General features: G+C 48.4%; 1 protein-coding gene across 12 annotated transcripts in view; it reads right to left on the bottom strand.

Moving 5' to 3' along the window:
• The window catches only part of Chd4 (chromodomain helicase DNA binding protein 4), a 35,564-nt gene that overhangs the window by 12,167 nt on the left and 3,030 nt on the right, over positions 1 to 20,367 (bottom strand). For 4 of the 12 annotated variants that reach the window (XM_052174856.1, XM_052174857.1, XM_052174858.1 and 1 more), the window contains exons 3-25: positions 18,829 to 18,950; positions 18,455 to 18,670; positions 18,110 to 18,228; positions 17,757 to 17,998; positions 17,437 to 17,564; positions 17,087 to 17,222; positions 16,776 to 16,954; positions 16,334 to 16,573; positions 13,396 to 13,599; positions 13,089 to 13,294; positions 12,665 to 12,796; positions 12,489 to 12,585; positions 11,101 to 11,292; positions 10,286 to 10,486; positions 9,993 to 10,130; positions 9,639 to 9,760; positions 9,347 to 9,520; positions 8,888 to 9,029; positions 8,669 to 8,800; positions 8,450 to 8,567; positions 5,202 to 5,326; positions 4,665 to 4,902; positions 4,337 to 4,512 (exon numbers count right to left, since the gene is read on the bottom strand). In XM_052174856.1, coding sequence (XP_052030816.1) covers positions 4,337 to 4,512; positions 4,665 to 4,902; positions 5,202 to 5,326; positions 8,450 to 8,567; positions 8,669 to 8,800; positions 8,888 to 9,029; positions 9,347 to 9,520; positions 9,639 to 9,760; positions 9,993 to 10,130; positions 10,286 to 10,486; positions 11,101 to 11,292; positions 12,489 to 12,585; positions 12,665 to 12,796; positions 13,089 to 13,294; positions 13,396 to 13,599; positions 16,334 to 16,573; positions 16,776 to 16,954; positions 17,087 to 17,222; positions 17,437 to 17,564; positions 17,757 to 17,998; positions 18,110 to 18,228; positions 18,455 to 18,670; positions 18,829 to 18,950 — 3,779 coding nt within the window. The remainder of the gene's footprint in view (positions 1 to 4,336; positions 4,513 to 4,664; positions 4,903 to 5,201; positions 5,327 to 8,449; positions 8,568 to 8,668; positions 8,801 to 8,887; positions 9,030 to 9,346; positions 9,521 to 9,638; positions 9,761 to 9,992; positions 10,131 to 10,285; positions 10,487 to 11,100; positions 11,293 to 12,488; positions 12,586 to 12,664; positions 12,797 to 13,088; positions 13,295 to 13,395; positions 13,600 to 16,333; positions 16,574 to 16,775; positions 16,955 to 17,086; positions 17,223 to 17,436; positions 17,565 to 17,756; positions 17,999 to 18,109; positions 18,229 to 18,454; positions 18,671 to 18,828; positions 18,951 to 20,367) is intronic. The other 8 variants (XM_052174863.1, XM_052174864.1, XM_052174866.1 and 5 more) reach the window with 3 other exon arrangements.

Raw genomic sequence — 20,367 nt, 5'->3', positions numbered from 1 at the left:
TCTCAACTACTAAGTTGGTAAATCTATCTAAATTCCCCAAATCCCCCATATCTGAAATGATTGGTTGCAAGCATTTCATGTAAGGTGTATTTAGCCTGCCTGTATATCCCAAAGCACTTATTATAACTCACTGATAGACAGACAAATAGACACACATATAACATGGCAGTTCGCACCTGTAATCTAAGCATTTAGATGAATGAAACTGGAAGATCAACCTAAGTTCAAGGTCACCCTGGGTATAACACACACACACACACACACACACACACACACACACACACACACACCAATTTTCTCCAGAAAAGAATGAGGCAGGACGGAGTAGAAGGTATCTTTGTTCCTTTTGAGTTTTGAACCATGTCTCACTATGGCTTGGATAGCCAGTCTCTGGAAAGCAGTAGAGCCTCCACGGAGCACAGCCCTGCTGGGAAGAAGTGAGTCACTGAAGCGCGCTCATGAAGGGACACTTAGAACATCAGTCTGCTCTGCTCTTTATGCCCTATGTGCAGTTTCCTGAGTATGTTTCCCCATAAGCGAGGCCTAGTGCCCATTAACATTAGGACCTACTAACCATCCCCTGGAGCCTCTGAAATAGTAAACCAAAATAAGCTTTCTTTTTTTTTTTTTTTTTTTGAGACAGGGTTTCTCTGTGTAGCCCTGGCTGTCCTGGAACTCACTCTGTAGACCAGGCTGGCCTCGAACTCAGAAATCTGCCTGCCTCTGCCTCCCAAGTGCTGGGATTACAGGCGTGCACCACCACCGCCTGGCCAAAATAAGCTTTCTTAACCTTCCTAATATGATTTTTGAGATAGGGTAACCTAGAACTCCCTATGTAGACCAGAATGGCCTTGAACTCAAGAGATCTGTTTGCTTGCCTCTAGCTCTTGAATACTAGAATTCAGGTTGTCTGCCACATGGTGGGCTCAGCTTTTCTCCTGTTTAAATTATCACCACATGCCTGAAAGCACCCAAGAAGCTGAGGGCAAAGAATCCAGCCTGAGGCAAGCCTGGAATTTCACAGTAAGACCCAGGCCAGAGAAGGCTACCACAGTGTGACCTGGGCCAGAGAAGGCTACCACAGTGTGACCTGGGCCAGAGAAGGCTACCACAGTGTGACCTGGGCCAGAGAGGGCTACTACAGTGTGACCTGGGCCAGAGAGGGCTACCACAGTGTGATCCAGGGCCAGAAGAACGCTACCACAGTGTGACCTGGGCCAGAGAGGGCTACTACAGTGTGACCTGGGCCAGAGAAGGCTACCACAGTGTGACCTGGGCCAGAGAGGGCTACTACAGTGTGACCTGGGCCAGAGAGGGCTACTACAGTGTGACCTGGGCCAGAGAGGGCTACTACAGTGTGACCTGGGCCAGAGAAGGCTACCACAGTGTGACCTGGGCCAGAGAGGGCTACCACAGTGTGACCTGGGCCAGAGAAGGCTACCACAGTGTGACCTGGGCCAGAGAGGGCTACCACAGTGTGACCTGGGCCAGAGAGGGCTACCACAGTGTGACCAGGGCAATAAACTTTGGGCCTAATGGTACAAGCTTTACCCTTTAACCACTATAAAGGCTAAGGCAATAGAATCATAAAAAGTTAAAGGTCAGCCTGGGCAATAACTTACAGGGGGCTGGGGACATGGCGAGGTTGGTAACGTGCTTACCTAATGTGCATGGATTCTCAGATTCAGTTCCCACCACTATATAAAGCAGGTGTGATGGCACATGCCTGTAACCCCAGCACTTGGGGAGGCAGAGGCAAAAGTGTCTAAAGTTCAAAGTCATCCTCGACTGTCTAAAGCCTAGCCTGGGCTACATAAGACCCTGTCCCAAAAAATATTTTTAAGGTACATAATACTATGCATAATGAATACATACGACAAAAAATTTAAAAGTTGATTATAAAAGCAATTAAAAAACAAACAACACAATTCTTTCAACATGAATGAATATAACTCAGTAGGAGATTATCTACTGGGCCCTAGGTTCCATCCCCAGCAACACTACCTCCTGATGTAAAGGTGTAAAAAGAACTAAATACTAGATGGACACTGTGTTACTGGATGCCTTTAGCCCTAGCACTTGGAGGTGGAGGCAGGCAGATTTAGGAGTTCCAAGCCAGAGCGACATAGCAGGACGCTATTTCCAAAAAAATAAAATATAGTAAAATAAAATAGAAATGAACAGAACTACACTGGACTGCAGACAGTAATCAGGACAGATACATTTTCCCCCCAGCACAGGCTGTGCCAGGCAATTACTTCTACAGAACACTCTCTGCTACTGTAAGAACAAAGATTTAGGCCGGGCAGTGGTGACGCACGCCTGTAATCCCAGCACTTGGGAGGCAGAGGCAGGCGGATTTCTGAGTTCGAGGCCAGCCTGGTCTAGAGAGTGAGTTCCAGGACAGCCAGGGCTAAAGAGAAATCCTGTCTCCGGAAAAAAAAAAGAAAAAGGAAAAAGAAAAAGAAAGAAGATCTAACAAAGCAAGTTTTTGGTTGAATTTACTACCAAATTATATAAAATTTCTCAGCCAGTCACACATAAACTATCACTACAAACTACATCCCATAAAAGCTATTGAAAAGCACAGTGGGTGGTGCCTTCTGGTGTGCAGAGCCCACGTTCAATCTCAATCGCCAGCACCACATGAAAGGGACGTGGCAATTACACACCTCCAGGCACATGCCTGTCATCCCAGCACTCAGGAGGTAGAGGCAGGAGGACCAGAAGTTCAAGGCCATCCTTGACTACATAGTGAGTTCCAGACCAGCCAGGGATATATATGGGACCCTGTGTCAAAAAACACACTGTGGTTCATGTGTGTAATATTACACTTTGGAGGCTAAGGTAGGAAGACCATGAGTTCAAGACTGGGCTGGGCTATACAGGGTGATCCTGTCTCAAAACACAACAAAAAACACAATATAAAAAGGAAGAAAAAGCCAGGTGGTGGTGGCGCATGCCTGTAATCCCAGCACTCTGGGAGGCAGAGGCAGGTGGATTTCTGAGTTCCAGGCCAGCCTGGTCTACAGAGTGAGTTCCAGGACAGCCAGGATTCCACAGAGAAACCCTGTCTCGAAAAAAAAACAAATCCAAAAAACCAAAAAACAAAAAAAAAACCCCAAAAAACAAAAGGAAGAAAAATCCCGATTAATTAATGTTTGATTTAGGATCCTTCAAAAGGCTAACTTATCAGGCAGAACTCATTAAGCCTTAAAGAAATCACTTAAGAAAAAAAAAAAGGCCCCAACAATCATGCTAATGAAGATGTGCTGGACAGATGGGGTGGGATGCGGCTGGACAGAGCGTCGACCTAGCACGCATGCAGCTTTGGTCTCTATCTCCACATGAGCCTGGCCCAGTGGCCATGCTGTCATCACAGTACTTGATAGACGGAATCAGTTACTCTCAGGTACAGAGTAAGACTAGGATCACCCAGGGATATATGAGACCCTGTCTCAAAAATAAAATACAACACAAAGATAATAATAAATAAAAATTCTGCCAGAGGGCCAGGCATGGTAGTTGTGCCTGAAATGCCAGCACCTGGGAGGTAGGAAGAGAATCAGGAATTCAAAGTCAACTTAAGCTACACACAGAATTCAAAGCCTACATACAGAATTTAGGTTTTTGCTAAAGTAACACCCAGGCCTGTAATCCTAGCACCTGGGAGACTGATGCAGGAGGATCAAACATTTAAGCCCTATGCTAAATAGCAAGACTTTGTTTAAAGAAGAATAACCCAACTGTGTTCTCTGAAGAAAGCAAAAGCATCGTTCAGTTGTGAGGACAAGAAAGGACAGATGCTGGCCTAGGCATGAGCCAAGTGGTTTAAAGGACCAGCAAAGAAAGCAATGCTTTTAAATTACTTGAGAGAAGAAATATAGATATCAAACCCCACTCATTTTCTTTTGGTAGTTTTTGCTTCTTACTGTTAAAAAAAAAAAAAAAAAAAAAAACCAAACAAACAAACAAAAAAACCAAGGAGATTATATATATAAAAGGAAAAGGGAATGAATTCTCTCATCTTTGAAAAACATCAGCTAGTTATTTAATGTATGTATCTCATACTTTTTCTGAGGTAGCATTAAAACAAAATTTATGGAAAACTAATAAGATTAATAAAAATAAGACTCTGGGACATCTGATGTTATGTGACTCTAGCCGTATGGCCCCTGACTAGTCAGGGCAAAGCTGAGAATGTAAATGAAGTATATTTCTTTCTTTCTTTCCAAGGCAAAAAAATGTTTTCCTGTTGTTTCAAATGTCATCTTGATCTTAATTCCAATTTTCAGACGAGTCACCAAGAACAGCATCGCCTTGGCCCCATACTCACCCCCATCTCTTCTTCCCGTACCACATACTGAGCCACTTTGAAGGAGCTCAAATACTCATTCATGCCCTGCAATTCCGTGTCTTCAGTCTCATCCTGGTTTCGATCCAGCAGTCGTTCAATGGCCTTGTCGTCATAATGGATAACACTGCTGTCTTCTCCCTCCTTGTTGTCTCCTCCTATGAAGAACCAGGGGCCCATACCCAAGTCAGTGCAGCAACAGCAGCAGCAGTAGAAAAAGCAGTTCCTTTAGGACCCTGCTAGCAAAGGTCCTTCCTTACTGTCTGAGAAACCAAGCTCTACCCAAACTTTAAGCTCCTGAATAGCTCACCTCCATCTGTGGCCTCATCCTTGAATAGTTCCTCAGTGCCAAACTTGAGGATATCATCCAGCTCCTGTTTGGACATCGAGCCCGTCTTGGAGCCCAGGCCAGGCCGCACCACTAAATGTGTCAACATCATCTTCTTCTTTGCCACCTGCGTGATGCGCTCCTCCACAGATGCACGAGTCACAAACCGGTAGATCATCACCTTCTTATTTTGCCCAATACGGTGGGCTCTGCTAAAGGCCTGGAGTTGGTCAAGCAAAACCAGCAATCTTATGTTCTCCTGACTGTCACGGACATCAGGACAACACTAGACAGGAGCTGAAGACAGTCTTCACATAAAATCATTCACAACCCTCTCTCCAGACACCAACTTCCTATCACATCACCTAAAACAGGACTGCCACGAAGTCCAATTCCCAGGCTTATAAGATAGTGACAAACAAGGAAAGTCTGTTGTCTCACAGCTACATCTCATATGACAGAACCCTCTCCTGGAGGGTATGGGCTGCTAGGACCTCCCAAAGCTATCACTCCACTCACCTGGATGTCATTATGGGGGTTCCAGTCAGAGTCATATATAATAACTGTGTCAGCAGTGGCCAGATTGATCCCAAGGCCCCCAGCTCGGGTGGAAAGCAAGAAGCAGAACTGCTGAGCACCCGGCGCTAAGAAACAAGAAACACCGTGAGTTCTCTCCTGAGCCCCATAGATAAGTAGAGAAGGAAGGTAAGACGCGTCAGGAAAAACACCAAACAACTGTCAACACCGGACCCTGATAGATACTACAATCAACATCAAAGTTTATAATAAACAAAAGGATATTAGCATAGTTAAGTTTCTCCCTCAAAATATGTATGAATTTCAATGGGAAAAAGTAAGTTTACAGTAGAGAATTTTAGCAGACCCCATGACTACAACCAAGTGACCAATCATCACCAGCAAGGACCAATGCCAACATCACGTCCAATCTCCCTTCTGCAGAATCTTCAACAAGCATCTTTCAAGAAAGACACTCTCATGAAATAACGGGCTAGGAGTAAGAAGAACCGATGGCACGCGGGGATAAGGGTCAAATGTCAGGTAGGCAGCTCTCTCTCTAACTGCAAGTGTGAATAGTGCAAGCTACATTTGGATCTACGGGGGGACCTGGGACCGGATCCTCAAACAGAAAAGGACTAAGGGAAAACTGGCAACATTAGTCAGGGTCTGCAGTTCAAGTGACAGGATGACCCAATGTTAACTCATTTCCTACAGCTGGAAGCTGTACCAGAGTCACATAAATTGCTATGTTTTATTGAGTTTTTGTTTGTTTTGTTTTTGATATATGGTCTCATTTCTCAGGTTGCTCTTGAGCGCTCCAGAGCCAGGATAACCCGACTGACTTCCTGTCTCCCCTTCCCCAATGCCGAGGTTACAGTTGTGACACCACACTAACACGGTGCTGGGGTTCTCGTGCAATGTTGGGTAAGCACTCATTCCCAGAAAACCCCCTTTGATTTTGTGTGCACTTATATGTCAGCATGGGAGAGTATGCATGGCAGCACACATCACGTCAGAGGACAGAGCCAGTCTTCCACTGTGACTCCAGCCATGGGAGTCACATGGGAGCTCAGGGTGAGCAGCAGGCCTTCCGTACTCAGTCATCTCACTGGCCTGCTTGCCCATCTTGGGTCTACACATGCATGTGTACGTACGCACGTGCAGTCAGAGGACTTCTTGCAGGAACTGGTTCTCTCTCACATACAGGACAGAAATCAGATAAAGGACCTGGGTGACAGGAGCCTCCACCTGCTGCCCTCACTGCCCCTCCCTTCCGCCTTTTGTTTCCACACAGGGTCTCATGTAGTCATGCAACCCAGATATCTTTGAATTCTTTTTAAATATGTTTTTTATCTTTATTTTTATTTTGTGTGTGTGTGTTGCCTGCAGTCTGTCTGTGCAGTGTCTGTGCACTGTCTGGGGAGACCGTAAAGGATGCTGGATTCCCTGGGACTGGAGTTAAGTGGTTACAAGCGGCCATGGAGGTGCTGGGAAATGAACCGTAAGTCCGCTGGAATTTAGCCGATGTTCTTCCCAGCCTCACTGAATTCTTGATTCTCCTACTTTGCCACTCCAATGCTGAGAATCCATGCCTCTGCCACCAGGCATGTAAGGAGGTATTTTACCTTTTATTTTTATTTTTATTTTTTCCCCCGAGACAGGGTTTCTCTGTGGAATCCTGGCTGTCCTGGAACACACTCTGTAGACCAGGCTGGCCTCGAACTCAGAAATCCACCAGCCTCTGCCTCCCAAGTGCCGGGATTACAGGCGTGTGCCACCATGCCCAGCTCATGTAAGGAGGTATTAACAGAGGCAGGCTAACTCTCTGTATGGGTTACAACTTTTAAGCCTAAACATACTTTAAATAATGAGGATAACAGGACCACACAGATATAACTTGTCTAAAAATTAATAATAATAATAATTAATCAAAATGAAAGGTTGGGGAAAGTATAGTTACATCTCCTGAGACAGACAAGTCTACTACTTATTTAAGTTTCATCAAAGCTGGTCCCTTTGGGGCTACAGATAGAGTATCTGTGCTGCTCTTCCAGAGGATTCTAGGTTCAGATCCCAGTGCCTGCATCGGAGCTAAGGAGTGCCCCTAACTTTCTGGCTGCTCCGGGCACCTGTGGTATGTACATGATGCACATATAGACACGTAGGCACGTAACGCACTTGAAGCCAAACTAATGTGACGTTCCCTCCAGCCTCAGGACATAGTCAGGGCTAGAGAAACGCTCCCTTTTAAGCAGAAAGACCAAAGACTCCAAAGGAAGTGAAGAAAAACCTCTTAGTGCTAGTCTGATTATTTGTTCAAAAGCTTTCCTCCTTCTTGTCCACCAACCAGGACCCAAAAGAACGACAGACAAAGAGATCCAAGCTGGGATTCTGGAGGGATGGAGGTGTTGGGCGTGGCTCAGCAGTTAAGAGCACTTGGCTCATTCCCAGCACCCACAGGGTGGATCACCACCAGCTGTACATCTGGTTCCAATGGATCCGATGTCCTCTTCTGGTCTCTACAGGTAGAGCATGCAGATGGCACACACACACACATGCAGGCAAAACACCCAGACACAAAATAAAACAAAATCTTATAAAACAAAACCAGCTGGGCAGTGGTAGCACACGCCTGTAATCCCAGCACTCTGGGAGGCAGAGGCAGGCGTATTTCTGAGTTCAAGGCCAGCCTGGTCTACAGAGTGAGTTCCAGGACAGCCAGGGCTACACAGAGAAACCCTGTCTCGAAAAACCTAGATAGATAGATAGATAGATAGATAGATAGATAGATAGATACATACATACATACATACATACATAGATAAAGTGATCAGAAGAAAATTATCGGGACTGGGGTGGGGCAAATGCACTCCATCTAAAGACGGGTACACTTATACGTGTTTGAGTCCAGATTGGTCTACAGAGAGTTCCAGGCCACTCAAGGATACAACAGGGAGATCCTGTTTCTTTTACATAGAACCTGGGTTCAACTTATAGCACCCACATGGTAGCTCTCAAACCTCTGTAACTCCAGTTCCAGAGGCACATACATAAAATTTTTTTTGTTTTGAGACAGAAGTAGCTGAGACTGTCCTGAATTCACTCTGTAGGCAACCAAGCTGGCCTTGAACTCAGAGAGGTCTGCATGCCTCTGCCTCCTGAGTACTGGGATTAAGGGTGTACATGCCATGCCCAGCTTAATAATATTAACAAAATGACTGCCTGGAGATAAGGCACTCTTCTCTTACCATTGAAGCGATCAATGGCCTCCTGACGCATGTTCCCAGTGATCCCACCATCAATACGTTCATATTTATAACCTTCATGTTCTAAAAAATCCTCTAGCAAGTCCAACATCTTGGTCATCTGTAGAAAGGAACAACTTAGTTACAGAGCTGTCAGGTGATAAGCCTGTCTCGTCACTAGGCAGGGCTGTCCTCTGTAAGGTCTGGGCGGGGCCCACACACCTGGGAGAAGATGAGCACACGATGCCCGCCCTCTTTAAGGTTCTTAAGCATCTTCTGTAGCAGCAACAGTTTCCCAGACGCTCTGATTAGGGCACTGCCGTCGTACATGCCATTAGGCATCTTTGGGGCTTCCTGGGGACAGAAGCAAAGGAAGGTGTATTTAAGGGACACCCACAAGGAGGACTTGGCAAGGCACAGAAGATAAGGAGGTGCACATACCATTGCTGCCACGGGGAAGAGGTAAGGGTGGTTGCAGCACTTCTTAAGATCCATCACCACATTCAGCAGAGACACCTGGTTGCCACCACCTCTAGCATTAAGTGCTTCGAAATTCCGCGTAAGAATATACTTGTAGTACTTCCTACATGAACAGACACACAAGGAACGGTTGGACTGAAGAGCCTTTTGAATGACTAACAATGCAACCCAACAGCCTGAGGTCATCTTCCAACATTCCTCACTGTTGGGCTAAGCTAACAGGCAATGGCCACGCCATCCTCATGCTTGACACAGGAAAGTAAAACTAAGAACTACAAGCTCCAGCTCCCAGGTAGCTGGTTTCTTCAGGCCCGGCTTGCTCCCCTCACTTAGACACCTGGAAGCTCTGTGGAAGAAATCGCTGGCAGAATGTCAGGTGTCTGCTCCAAAAGTGAACTGTGTCTATCCCTTCCCACTCACTTTTGCATGGGGCTCAGCTCCACGCGCACAATCAGCTCTGTCTTGGACGGCATATTCTTGAAGACATCAGCTTTGAGCCGCCGCAGCATGTGAGGCCCCAGCATGTCGTGCAGCTTTTTAATCTGGTCCTCTTTGGCAATGTCAGCAAACTCTTCCAAGAAGCCTTCTAAATTGCTTCAGAAAAGAGAAAAAAGTCATTGGAGAGGGGAACCACGGAAGAAAGGAAAGGAACCCAGGAAAGGGGCAACGGGAGAGTCCGGGAAGCCAGGCGCCCACTGGAGGGCTCACTTACTGGAACCTCTCAGGGGTGAGAAAGTTGAGCAGATGAAACAATTCCTCTAGATTGTTCTGCAACGGAGTTCCAGTTAGCAACAGCTTGTGCTGGAGTGAGTAACCGTTCAAAACTCGGAAGAACTGGTAAAGAGAAATGAAATTCAAGAAACGAGGGTATCAGAGTATTGCGAGAGGCTCCCAAGCTGTTTCACTGTCCAGTGGACTAAGCCTCTCATCCCATGGCCGGCGTCCTTCTTAAAGGCCTGGCCAGAGGTAAGAAGGGAAACAAAGACCACTTTCCCTTTCTTCTTTACTTAGGTTTCTGAATCTCCCAAAGGACTACAACTGGAGGCCGCCACCACCCACTCCTCACCTTAGACTGGTTGTTCTTCAGTCGGTGGGCTTCATCCACAATGAGGCAGGCCCAGTCGATAGAGCCCAAGATAGCCATGTCAATGGTGATCAGCTCATAGGATGTCAGCAGAACATGGAACTTCACGGATGCTTCTTTCTGCACATGACAATACGCCGATTACTCACCACCGGTCCACATCTGAACAGCTGGGGTCAGGTGTGCTTTCCCTGCTCCCAAAGTTCTCTTTCTGCCTCAATCTGAGACCAGGCAGTGACTCGCTCAACAGTCTCCTCCTCCCGCCCACTGAGTACCTTCATCCGGGAGGCCTTCTTGCCACCACGAATGGCATTGTCTTCAAAGGAGAACTCATTCTCCCGGATGATGGCACGGCTGTCCTTGTCACCCACATAGGTTACCACGTACATATCGGGAGCCCACATCTCAAACTCTCGCTCCCAGTTGATGATGGTGGACAGAGGAGCGCTCACTAAGAAGGGGCCTTTGGAGTGACCCTGGGAAGAAGAAAGCAGCAGTCAGGACTGAGAGCCCCATCCCTAAAGCCCAGACTCCACCTCCCTCCATGACCCGCAGTGAAGCTGACGCCTCTGCCCCCAACCCATCATTCTCCTTTACGAAAGCCATTCAGGCCTCTCTACGGCCCACCTTGACAAAACCAAACTCCTCCACCAAGACTGATCGTAATTCACTTTCCCTCAAAACACATGCCAGACACCACGTCTATGTCTACATCCTGTCAATTTCCACTGTAGGATCCAGAAAGATGGCTCACTGGCACTAGCTGCTCTTGCAGAGGTCCCACATTCAGATCCCAGCCCCCATGTGATGGCTTATTGTCTGTGATTCCAGTTTAAGGAGGTGACACCCTCTTCTGGCCTCCCCAGGTACTGCACACAAGTGGTGCACAGCCATACTTATAGGCAAAATATCCACACAAATAAAGTAATTAGAAAAAAGAGAAAAAAGCAAAACTGGATTGCACTGCAGACCTGTGCCTTCCTACCCCTCAGCAGGACTTCCTCTTCCCTTCAGCCCACTCCTCAAAGGACAGGAATGCAGTCACAAAATGCCCACAACAAGCACTAGCCTCTATCTCTGGCATCTTTACCTCCTTGTAGAGGGAGTAGAGGAAGACTGCTGTCTGCACAGTTTTCCCAAGGCCCATCTCGTCTGCCAAGATGGTATCGGTGCCCTGAGCCCAGGAGAAGCGGAGCCAGTTTAAGCCTTCCATTTGGTAGGGGTGCAGGGTTCCACCTGTGGCATCCAGGTACTCTGGCTGTCGCTCATACTTCACTGTGGGCTGAAGGGGAAGGGGAGAAGACAAGAGCTGGTAAAGAATCCCCTTTTCCCAAAGATGGTAGCCAGTAGCTGCTTTCTCCTACACAAGTCCTCAGTAGATTTTTTTTCCCTGAGAGCTAAGAGAAACAAACAAAACAAAACAAAAAACAAAACACCCTTAGGGAAATAAGGCATAGTAGGACCGGCCTATAGTCCTAGTACTTAGGCTGAGACAGAAGGACTGAGTTCAAGGCTAGTCTTGGAATCAGAAAGAAATATTGCCTTTGGAGTGACGACAATAAAGCGGGATGGAGCAGCCACAGACTCCGTCAGGCTCTAATGACTGATCGGTTAAATCCAGGGGGTCACAGAACAAAAGGCATGAATGTGGGGAAGGAAGAGAGCTGCAGGGAAGGCTGGGGTGGCTAAAGGAAGAGACTGTGAACGTGTGGAAAAGGGAGCAGTGGGCTCCTCACTGGTCTCTGCAGTACATGGCCTAGGATCCATCCTTCAGAAGACAAGGCAACTGACTTATCTAGGCCTTAGGTAGACCTGACATAGACCACTACTTAAAACACGCAAACCAAAGGCTCCACTACACTGGGACACTGAGCGCCATAGTTAAAATCCATCAGGTAGCAGGCCAGGTGGGCTCTGGTGCACCAGAGCAATCAAGGCACTTAGGAGGTAAAGGCAGAGCCGGGCAGTAGTGGCGCATGCCTGTAATCCCAGCACTCTGGGAGGCAGAGGCAGGCGGAGTTCGAGGCCAGCCTGGTCTACAGAGTGAGTTCCAGGACAGCCAGGGCTATACAGAGAAACCCTGTCTCGCAAAAACCAAATCCAAAAAACCAAAAAAAAAAAAAAAAAAGAGGAGGTGAAGGCAGGAAATGAGTTCAAGGCCAGCCTGAGCTACAAGAGACCTTGCCTTTCTCAAACAAACAAACAAACAAACACACACACACACACACACACACACACACACACACGTCCATCCTTGTATATAAGACCACCTCTTAGCTAACACTGTCATTACATAAAATATTACATAAAATATCCCAACTGTGGGTTTTTCCTGATGGTAAGGTTTTCTGACTTAGAGAGGAGGCTCTGGAGCATCTCAGCTAGAGCCATCTACAGCCGTGACTGGGAGCTTCGCCATGACACTGCAGCATACTGCCCACACAACAAACACAGCCTTCTTCCTCCACCCAAACTTACATCAACAGTCGGGGTCTCCGGAGGCCTTTCCAGTTTCCGTAGCTTCACCTTCTTAAGCTTCTTGCCGGGCCGTCCTTCCTCACCCCTCATTAGCTCCCTAGGAAGGAAAACATACACAGCTGCCTCTCGTCCTGGTCCTCGAGAGAGAGCAGTTCTGCTCTTCGGTCGTCACCTACCTGTGGTTCCAGTAGCTCTGCTTGAACAGGTCATAATCCTGTATGTCCACGTCCTCACTCTCCCAGGACGCCTGGTCGTAGGGTAGGTCTCGCCACTTGATTAAATAGTGAACGTGCCCCTTCTTGTCCACACTGCGAGATCAATAAATAACTCCTCAGAGCCAGAAAGCAACTTCCCTCACCTCTCTAGTCAGCCTCACTCTTAAAAACCGGCAAAACCATTCAATGTGTGCCAGACTCCTTATGTATTCAGAGCCTCACTGTCACCTATCTCTGAACCAATACTCTAATCGATACTCTAGCTATGGGCCAAATTCAGAAGGCTGTCTCTTGAACACGGTCAACAGCAATGGCCACTCATCTTCTTACAGGCTGTAGTAAGTGTCCCTCACAGGGAAACGGGCCCCAGGAGCAGGCATGGTACCTGTGGTTGAGGATTCGGTGGATCATCATCCACTCCGGCTTTATCCCGTAGCGATAGAAGCGCTCTTCCATCTCTGCAAACTTCGGGTCCTTGTTCTTCCGCTTCCGGCTCTTCTCTTCATCTCCACCGAAGTCCCCCGAGGGCGGCTCGTCCATATCATTCTTCCGCTGGTAGTTTCTGAACATTACCTGACAGTGCAGCTCCAACTGGGAGCAGAAAGAGAAAGGAGACCCTCCTGGAGCTGCAGCCGGCTTCCTGCTCTTACGGCTGCGGTGTCACTCCCGCGTGCAGCCGGTCCCAGGCTTACCTGCAGCTCTGACACCCAGGAGCAGTGCCAGTAAGACATGCCTTGCCATTTCACAAAGAACTGTCTCTCCGGCCGCCCCTCCAGGGGTTTGGGAGACGGGGTATTAGGATCAGCATCTGGAGGCCGAGGCACTGGGGTGGGAGACGGTGGCTGGCCCCACTTCCAAATTAGGATCTTCTGTACTTTGCCCTTCAGAGCTGGACACTGTCAAAAAGAAACCACTTCATTCAGTACCACAGGGAGATGCATGAAAGTCTCCAAGAACATAACTACCAGTGCCTATGGGCATGGGAAAGAGCACACACTGCACAAGCATGAGATCGTGAGCTCAAATGGCCAGCATCTCAAGAGATGGCTGGTCTTCCAGAGCGACCAGATCGGATTCCTGGCATCCACACTGTGGCCAAGAATCATTGTTCCAGGGGATCAACGCCCTCTTCTGTCACTGCACATGGTATACACACAGACACACAGACAGAGACACAGACATGCATGCGCGCGCGCACACACACACACACACACACACACACACACACACACACACACACCCCTGCAGCCTACTGCCATGGGAGCAGAGACTGAAGGATTGCTGGAGCTCACTGGCTGCCAGCCAGCCTGAGCTGGAGGTTTGGTGAGCATCTGTTCAGAGTGATAAGGCGGATATCAGGGTACAACACTGCTGCTCTCTGGCCCAGCACCAAGGCCTGGATCCCTGAATACACGTGTGCACATACAACACCCACGCATGTGCTTTTCTTTTTAGATAAGTCTTACTGTAATAGCCCTAGCTGGCCTAGAATTCAATATATAGACCAAACTGACCTTATATTCACAGAGAACTGCTTGCCCCTGCCTCTGTTGGAATTAAAGAGATGCACCATCATGCCCAGAAAATAAAATAAAATAAAATAAAATAAACTATAGGGAGCCTGTGTGGTGACCCAAGTTTTTGATGCCAGCACTAGAGAGGCAAAATTAGGTAGATCTCTATCAACTGAAGACTAGCCTATCTGTTTTATACAGAGAATTTCAGGCCAGCCAGGGATATAAAGTCGAATCCTATCAAAAAAGTTTTAAACAACTAAAAAGAAATTAGCAAACAAGCCCACAACTTTAACCTTGTTAATGACTCATAAAAACTCCATTCAAGCTGGGTGGTGGTGGTGGTGGTGGTAGTGGTGGTGGTGGTGGTGGAGGTGGTGGTGCACACCTTTAATCTCAGTGCTCTTAAGGTAGAGGCAGAAGCAGGGGAATCTCTGTGAATTCAAGGCCAACCTGGTCTACAAAGGGAGTTCCAGAAAACAAAACAAAAACATCTCAAATAAAATCTATCCTCATAAACTGGGCGGTGGTGGCACATGCCTTTAATCCCAGCAGTCTGGGAGGCAGAAGCAGGCGGATTTCTGAGTTCGAGGCCAGCCTGGTCTCAGAGTGAGTGGACAGCCAGGGCCACACAGAGAAACCCTGTCTCGAAAAAACCAAATCAAAAAAAAAAAAATCTATCCTCATAACCATCCCTAGGTAAAAAACCACTAGGATTCCCCCCCCAAATTATCACAGAGCTAAAAACTGTCAAGGAGCTGTACTGCAAATAACAAACCACATTAGCTGAGTCCATAAATCTCAGAGACAGAAGCAAGCACTTCCTTCTCTTAAGCAACCTAAATGCCTAGGACAGTCTAGGCCACCAAAACCTGAGGTGAGACATCAAGGGAAGCTAAAGGGAAGCTGGGCATGATAATCTGAGCTTTGCTCCTCAGTCTCGGGAACATGAGGTAGTGAGTTCAAGGCCAGCCTGGGCTACAGTTAAGTTTATTGCAGCATTTGTGTGCAAGAGCTAAGTTATGAGATCAACCTAGGTGTTCATCAACAGAAGAATAAAGAAAATGTAGTGTACAATTTTTTTCAGCTATAAGGAATAAAAGATGTGGCTCAGTGGTTAAGAGCACTGACTGCTCTTCCAGAGGTCCTGAGTTTGATCCCCAGCAACCACATGGTGACTCACAACCATCTGTAATGGGATCTGATGCCCTCTTGTGGTGTGTCTGAAGACAGAAGACAGCTACAGTGTAGACACATACAAGAAATATAAATCTTAAAAAAAAAAAGAATAAAAGTTATGCCATTAACAGGAATGCAGATAAAATGAAGGTCATAAAGCTAATGAAGTCTTAGTTTTCTCTCATCTTTGAGTCCTAAGTTTATAAGTACATAAAATCATATATGTGCAGAGGACATAAAAGTAAATACAATACTATTAAAGAAGAGCAAAGGCTGAATGGGAAAGGGAAAACATCTTCAGTGCAGCAGGCAGGCAGAGCTTCGTGAGTTCAAGGCCAGACTTGTCTACATACATAGCAAGTTCCAAGACAGTCTGAGACTCACAGAAAGGCCCTGTCTCATAACATTAAAGACAAAAACACAGCTGTTCTTAACTACTGAGCCATCTCCTCAGCCCCAAAATTACAGTTTTTAAAGACAAGATCATGTGTGGCACTCTGGCCTTTAATCACTCAGGAGACTAAGACAAGAGGATCACTGTAAACTCAAGGTCATCCTGAGCTACATATAAAGAGTGAGTTTAAAGATAGCCTGGACATAAGTTCAACACACACACACACACACACACACACACACACACACTTACACACGAAGAAATCAGAATAACTACTACTCTAAAGTGAATACTGCTTTAACCTGCTTAAAAGGAATACCACTCTTCTATCCAGTTAACTATATGTTTACACAGATGATGTCCCAAGAGTAAGCAAGAAAGAAAATTCCCGTCTCAGAGCTAGAAAATGTGTATGACTCCAGTGACCTCTCCCCAGCCGTGGCCTCACAGTGCCCACAGGAGAGCAGACCCTTGTGCTAGTATTACATTACAAGACACTGCTCCCACCTATCTCCCTCCCACCCTCGGTGGAGAGTCACTCACAGTACAGCGGGGACAGAGCCATTCGCCATTTGGGATCTCTGGCAGCGGGGGGTTCAGGCAGTGGATATGGTAGGAAGAAGGGCAGGTGTCACAGCACAGAAGCTCCCCTCCATCCTTGCAGACTCGACAGAATTCCATATGGTGATCGTCTTCCTCTTCTGGGTCCCCCCCAACTTCTTCCAGAATCTCCTCACCCTCAGAATTGTCCTCTTTAGCTTCCCACTGGATACCCTCCTTCTCCTGCAATAAAAAACCAGAGATTCAGATTATTACCACCCCACCCCCACCCCAAGCCAGACCCCACAGTGGCCATTCCTTTACACATTCCCAAAGCTGACAGCCAAGGACACTCCCATTTTTATTTCCACCCAGGCCCAAAGGAGCTCATCACCCCACCCTTGCCCTCAGGCGGACCCACAGGCCACAGGAGCCAGGTACTCACACAGTGTGGGCAGCTCCACTTGCCCTCGGGGGCCTTCTCCATGTCTGGGTCCAGGCACACCATGTGGTAGGCTCGGGGACAGGTGTCACACAGGATGATCTCCCCACCTTGCTGGCACACCTCGCAATAGTCCTGGTGGTCTGTCTCATAACCATCCACAGCAGTCACCTCCTCCTCGCCTGGGCAAGGAAGAGGGAAAGCCCAATTATTAGAAAAAACCACCTCCCCCCAACCCTTATCTCCTAAGGGAGATTCTTCCCTGGCCATTCCCACCTTGTCCCATCACACAGAAGTACAGAAAAGAAACACACCTTTCTTTTTCTTTTTAGTGGTCCGCAGTTTCTTACGGCTCCGACTACTGCGGCTGGTGGAACCATCGGAAACAGAATAGCTATTGATACTGGCATCATCGAAGTCAGACTCCACATCTAAATCATCGTCCTCACTCTGGGGAAAAAAAAGAGGGAAAACAAAATTAAAAGTCCAGGCCAAGGAGAGAAAGGTAAAGAGCCCCAGGCAGAGGTGCACAGAAGGAGTCTAGTTAGGCCTGCCTGCCTGCGGCAGTACACCCTGCATACAGCCTGCGCCCGCCCGACAGAATGCCACACCCCTCTCCACTGCACAGCACCCCCTTCTCCAGTAGGAAGAACCAGAGGCTCACCGAGGATCTCTTCCGCTTGGAGCCGAAACCCCCCAGCTTGATCTTCAGAGGAGCCACCTTCTTGGGTTTGGGTTTCTTGGCATCAGGCACCCGAGGGCTGCCTTTAGGCTTCCTCCGAGCATTGGGACCTAAAGCCAGGACCCAGCCAAATGATTACCACAAGGCAAATGATGGGAAGATGGACTCCTCACTGAGGCTTGCTTAGCCCGGCTTTCTTCTAAACCCAAGGCTCACCCCTGCCTGCTGCCCGACTTGGGGCAACGCTGCATTCCTAGCTGTCACTCAAGCCCACCCAGACTCTTCGCTAAATGCCACTGCACCTTTGCCCTCCTTGGTCTTGGCCTTGCGGATCGGCACCTCCACAGGGGGAGGGGGAGGGGCAACCTCAGTAGCTGTCACCATGCTCTCCACCACAGCCACTGCTGCCGCCGCTGCAGCCGCCACGGACGCTCCAGAGCTGCCTTTGAAGGGGTTGTTGGTACTGAATTCCCTCCACTTCGCACCCAAGACCATCATCATCTTGGAGACAGCAATCTTGGGGTTTTTAGCAGCAATCAGGGGTCTGGAAGAGAAATGGAAAAGAGTAATGTCATATATAAAAATAAAAGAAAAATAAACAAGAAATTCTAGAAGGAATCTCCTTCCTTTCCATCCCAAGAGCCTCCTGACTTACCGAACAAACTGGCTGAAGGCCTTGTAGTTGGTGAGGGTGCGGTAATCTTCCTCTGAGAACACATGATCAATGTCTTCCATGCCCCAGTCTTCCAGAAGCTGGGCAGATGACTTCGGTTCCTGCAGAGAAAGCTCAGTCAAGGACCTGCTCCCTAGGCGCACACTTGCTAGGACAATATCAACTGTGAATGGAGCCAAACTACAGCTTCCAAGAGCGGGTACAGAGAGTTCGGAAGAAACAATCAAACCTACATGGAGAGATGTGGTTCTAGGGGCAGGGTGGATCTGGGAAGGAGGGCCAGCAGAGGACGGACAAGGCCAACAGGACAGAGGTCTGGGCAGGCACCTTGGAGTCGTCGTCATCGTCCTCCTCTTCCTCCTCCTCCTTCCGCTTGGATTTGCTCTTCTTCTCCTTCTTAGGTCCCAGCTTCTTCTTCTTCTTCTTGCCAGGAGTGTAGTCGCTGCCCTCACTGTCTGAGCGCAGAGCCACCTCTTCCTCCTCCTCCACAAACTCTGGCCCCTCCCCAGAGCTGTCCCCCAGCTGCCGGCACAAGAGTAAACGCTGGAGCAGGGAGGGGGAAGGGAGACAGACGCACACGCTACACACATGCGCACCTCAGGACAGTCCTGAGGCTCATCCCAGGGCCCGTGAAAACTACCCCCAGCCCCACAACTCCTCCTCTTCTCCTCACTCCCCAGAACACTCAGTCACCCACTCACCTCCTTTTTTTGGCGCTTGCTCTTAGGGATTTTAGGGTCTCGAGGTTTCTTAGGCTTTTTCTTCTTCTTGAGCTTTGGAGTCTCTGCTTCTGATAAATCCTCTTCTGGGTCTTCTTCATTTTCTACACAGAGGTGGCAAACCGCAGCAGGCAGGCAAGCAGGGAAAAGAGCAGCAGCACAGGGTAAGGCCCAATCCAGACAGCTCGGATGTCTCTCCCCACCTCTTGCCCCAGACTCCCCTAAAGAGAACTGCTGTACTACACACACAGGGAGCCAATGCCCAGCACAAAGCAATGAGCTGTATATACCCAAAATAGGCTGCCCGGCCCAGTCCGGCCCACCTCGGGCAGCTGTCCAGGCCCCTGCCTCCTCTCCTCACCACTCGAGGCACCTTCTGTGTCTACCAGCACCTCTGACTTGAGCTGCCTGGAACTCAGCAAGTAAAACAACTAGATCCAGCTCTCCCGAACGTGGCCACCAAACAGTCCAGAAGACAGGAAATAAGGAGAGCCTACCCAGAAGGCATTGCACACAGACTCACCCTCACCATGCCACCCTAGAACAGATGCCAGGCTCAGGGTCTAAGACATGACAAACACCCTTATCAACCCCCTTTGGGAATATCACCGCTCAGAAGCAGCAGAATCTCCCCAGGCCCAGATTCAGTTGCCAGTTTAACTTCACACCCTCTCGCAGTTCCCTCGGCATCTCTAGTCTACTGTTTCTTTCCAGCTTTCTCCTGGGTCAGCCGGCTCTTCTCCCTAGGGGCCCGGAATCAGCCCAGCTGTCACCATCTCCCCTTCCCAACCCCCCTCCCATCTGGCTCCACCTCCTTCCCTGGCTAGAAGCACACACAAAGCCTGGTAACACTGGTGAATCCTGAGCAAGGGTAGGTAGAAAGGGGTACAGGGGAGAAGATCAGGAAGCAGCTTTCTTTATACCAGACATGTACACCAGTTCCCAGTTCCCTCCCCCCTCTTCCCAAGCCACCCCCGCTCAAGAAGGGGGGAGTAGCTAAGGGAGGAGAGAGAAGGGAGCGCCTCACCCACTGAAGAGAAGGAAAATGGCTCCTGACCGCAGAAGCCAGCCCAGGGCACCCAGTGCCAACATAGGACAGACAGGAAGTGGCAGGGTGGGGGTGGAGCCAACAGAAGTGCACAGAGCAAAGAGTACCTCAAAGAAAACCTCTCAAATCATCACCTGGCCCTCAGTCCAAAGCCAGGCATCTCTAATACCTACCCTCGAATGACACAGTTTCTAAGAGGTCACCCTCGTGTCCCAGGCAAGAAAGCCAAGACTGCACCAGGAGTAAACCAGTGGAATGATTGCAGTACTCTCTCAATTGTAGTTCTTTAAAGACATTAGATCTAAGACTAAGCAAGGACTCAATGGAGGTTACCAAACCATATGACCTTCTTCCCTACAAGGTATCAAAAAGCTTTAGCTTGAGGAATGAAGTGTCAAACTCAGCCTCCTCAATCACCCAACAAGAATCCTACCCAGTGTCGGGCAGTAGTGGCGCACGCCTTTAATCCCAGC

Source organism: Apodemus sylvaticus, chromosome 2, assembly GCF_947179515.1.
Source record: "Apodemus sylvaticus chromosome 2, mApoSyl1.1, whole genome shotgun sequence".
Taxonomy (NCBI): Eukaryota; Metazoa; Chordata; class Mammalia; order Rodentia; family Muridae; genus Apodemus; species Apodemus sylvaticus.
Note: the sequence above shows the minus strand (reverse complement) of the source record. Positions and strands in the feature narration are given on the sequence as shown.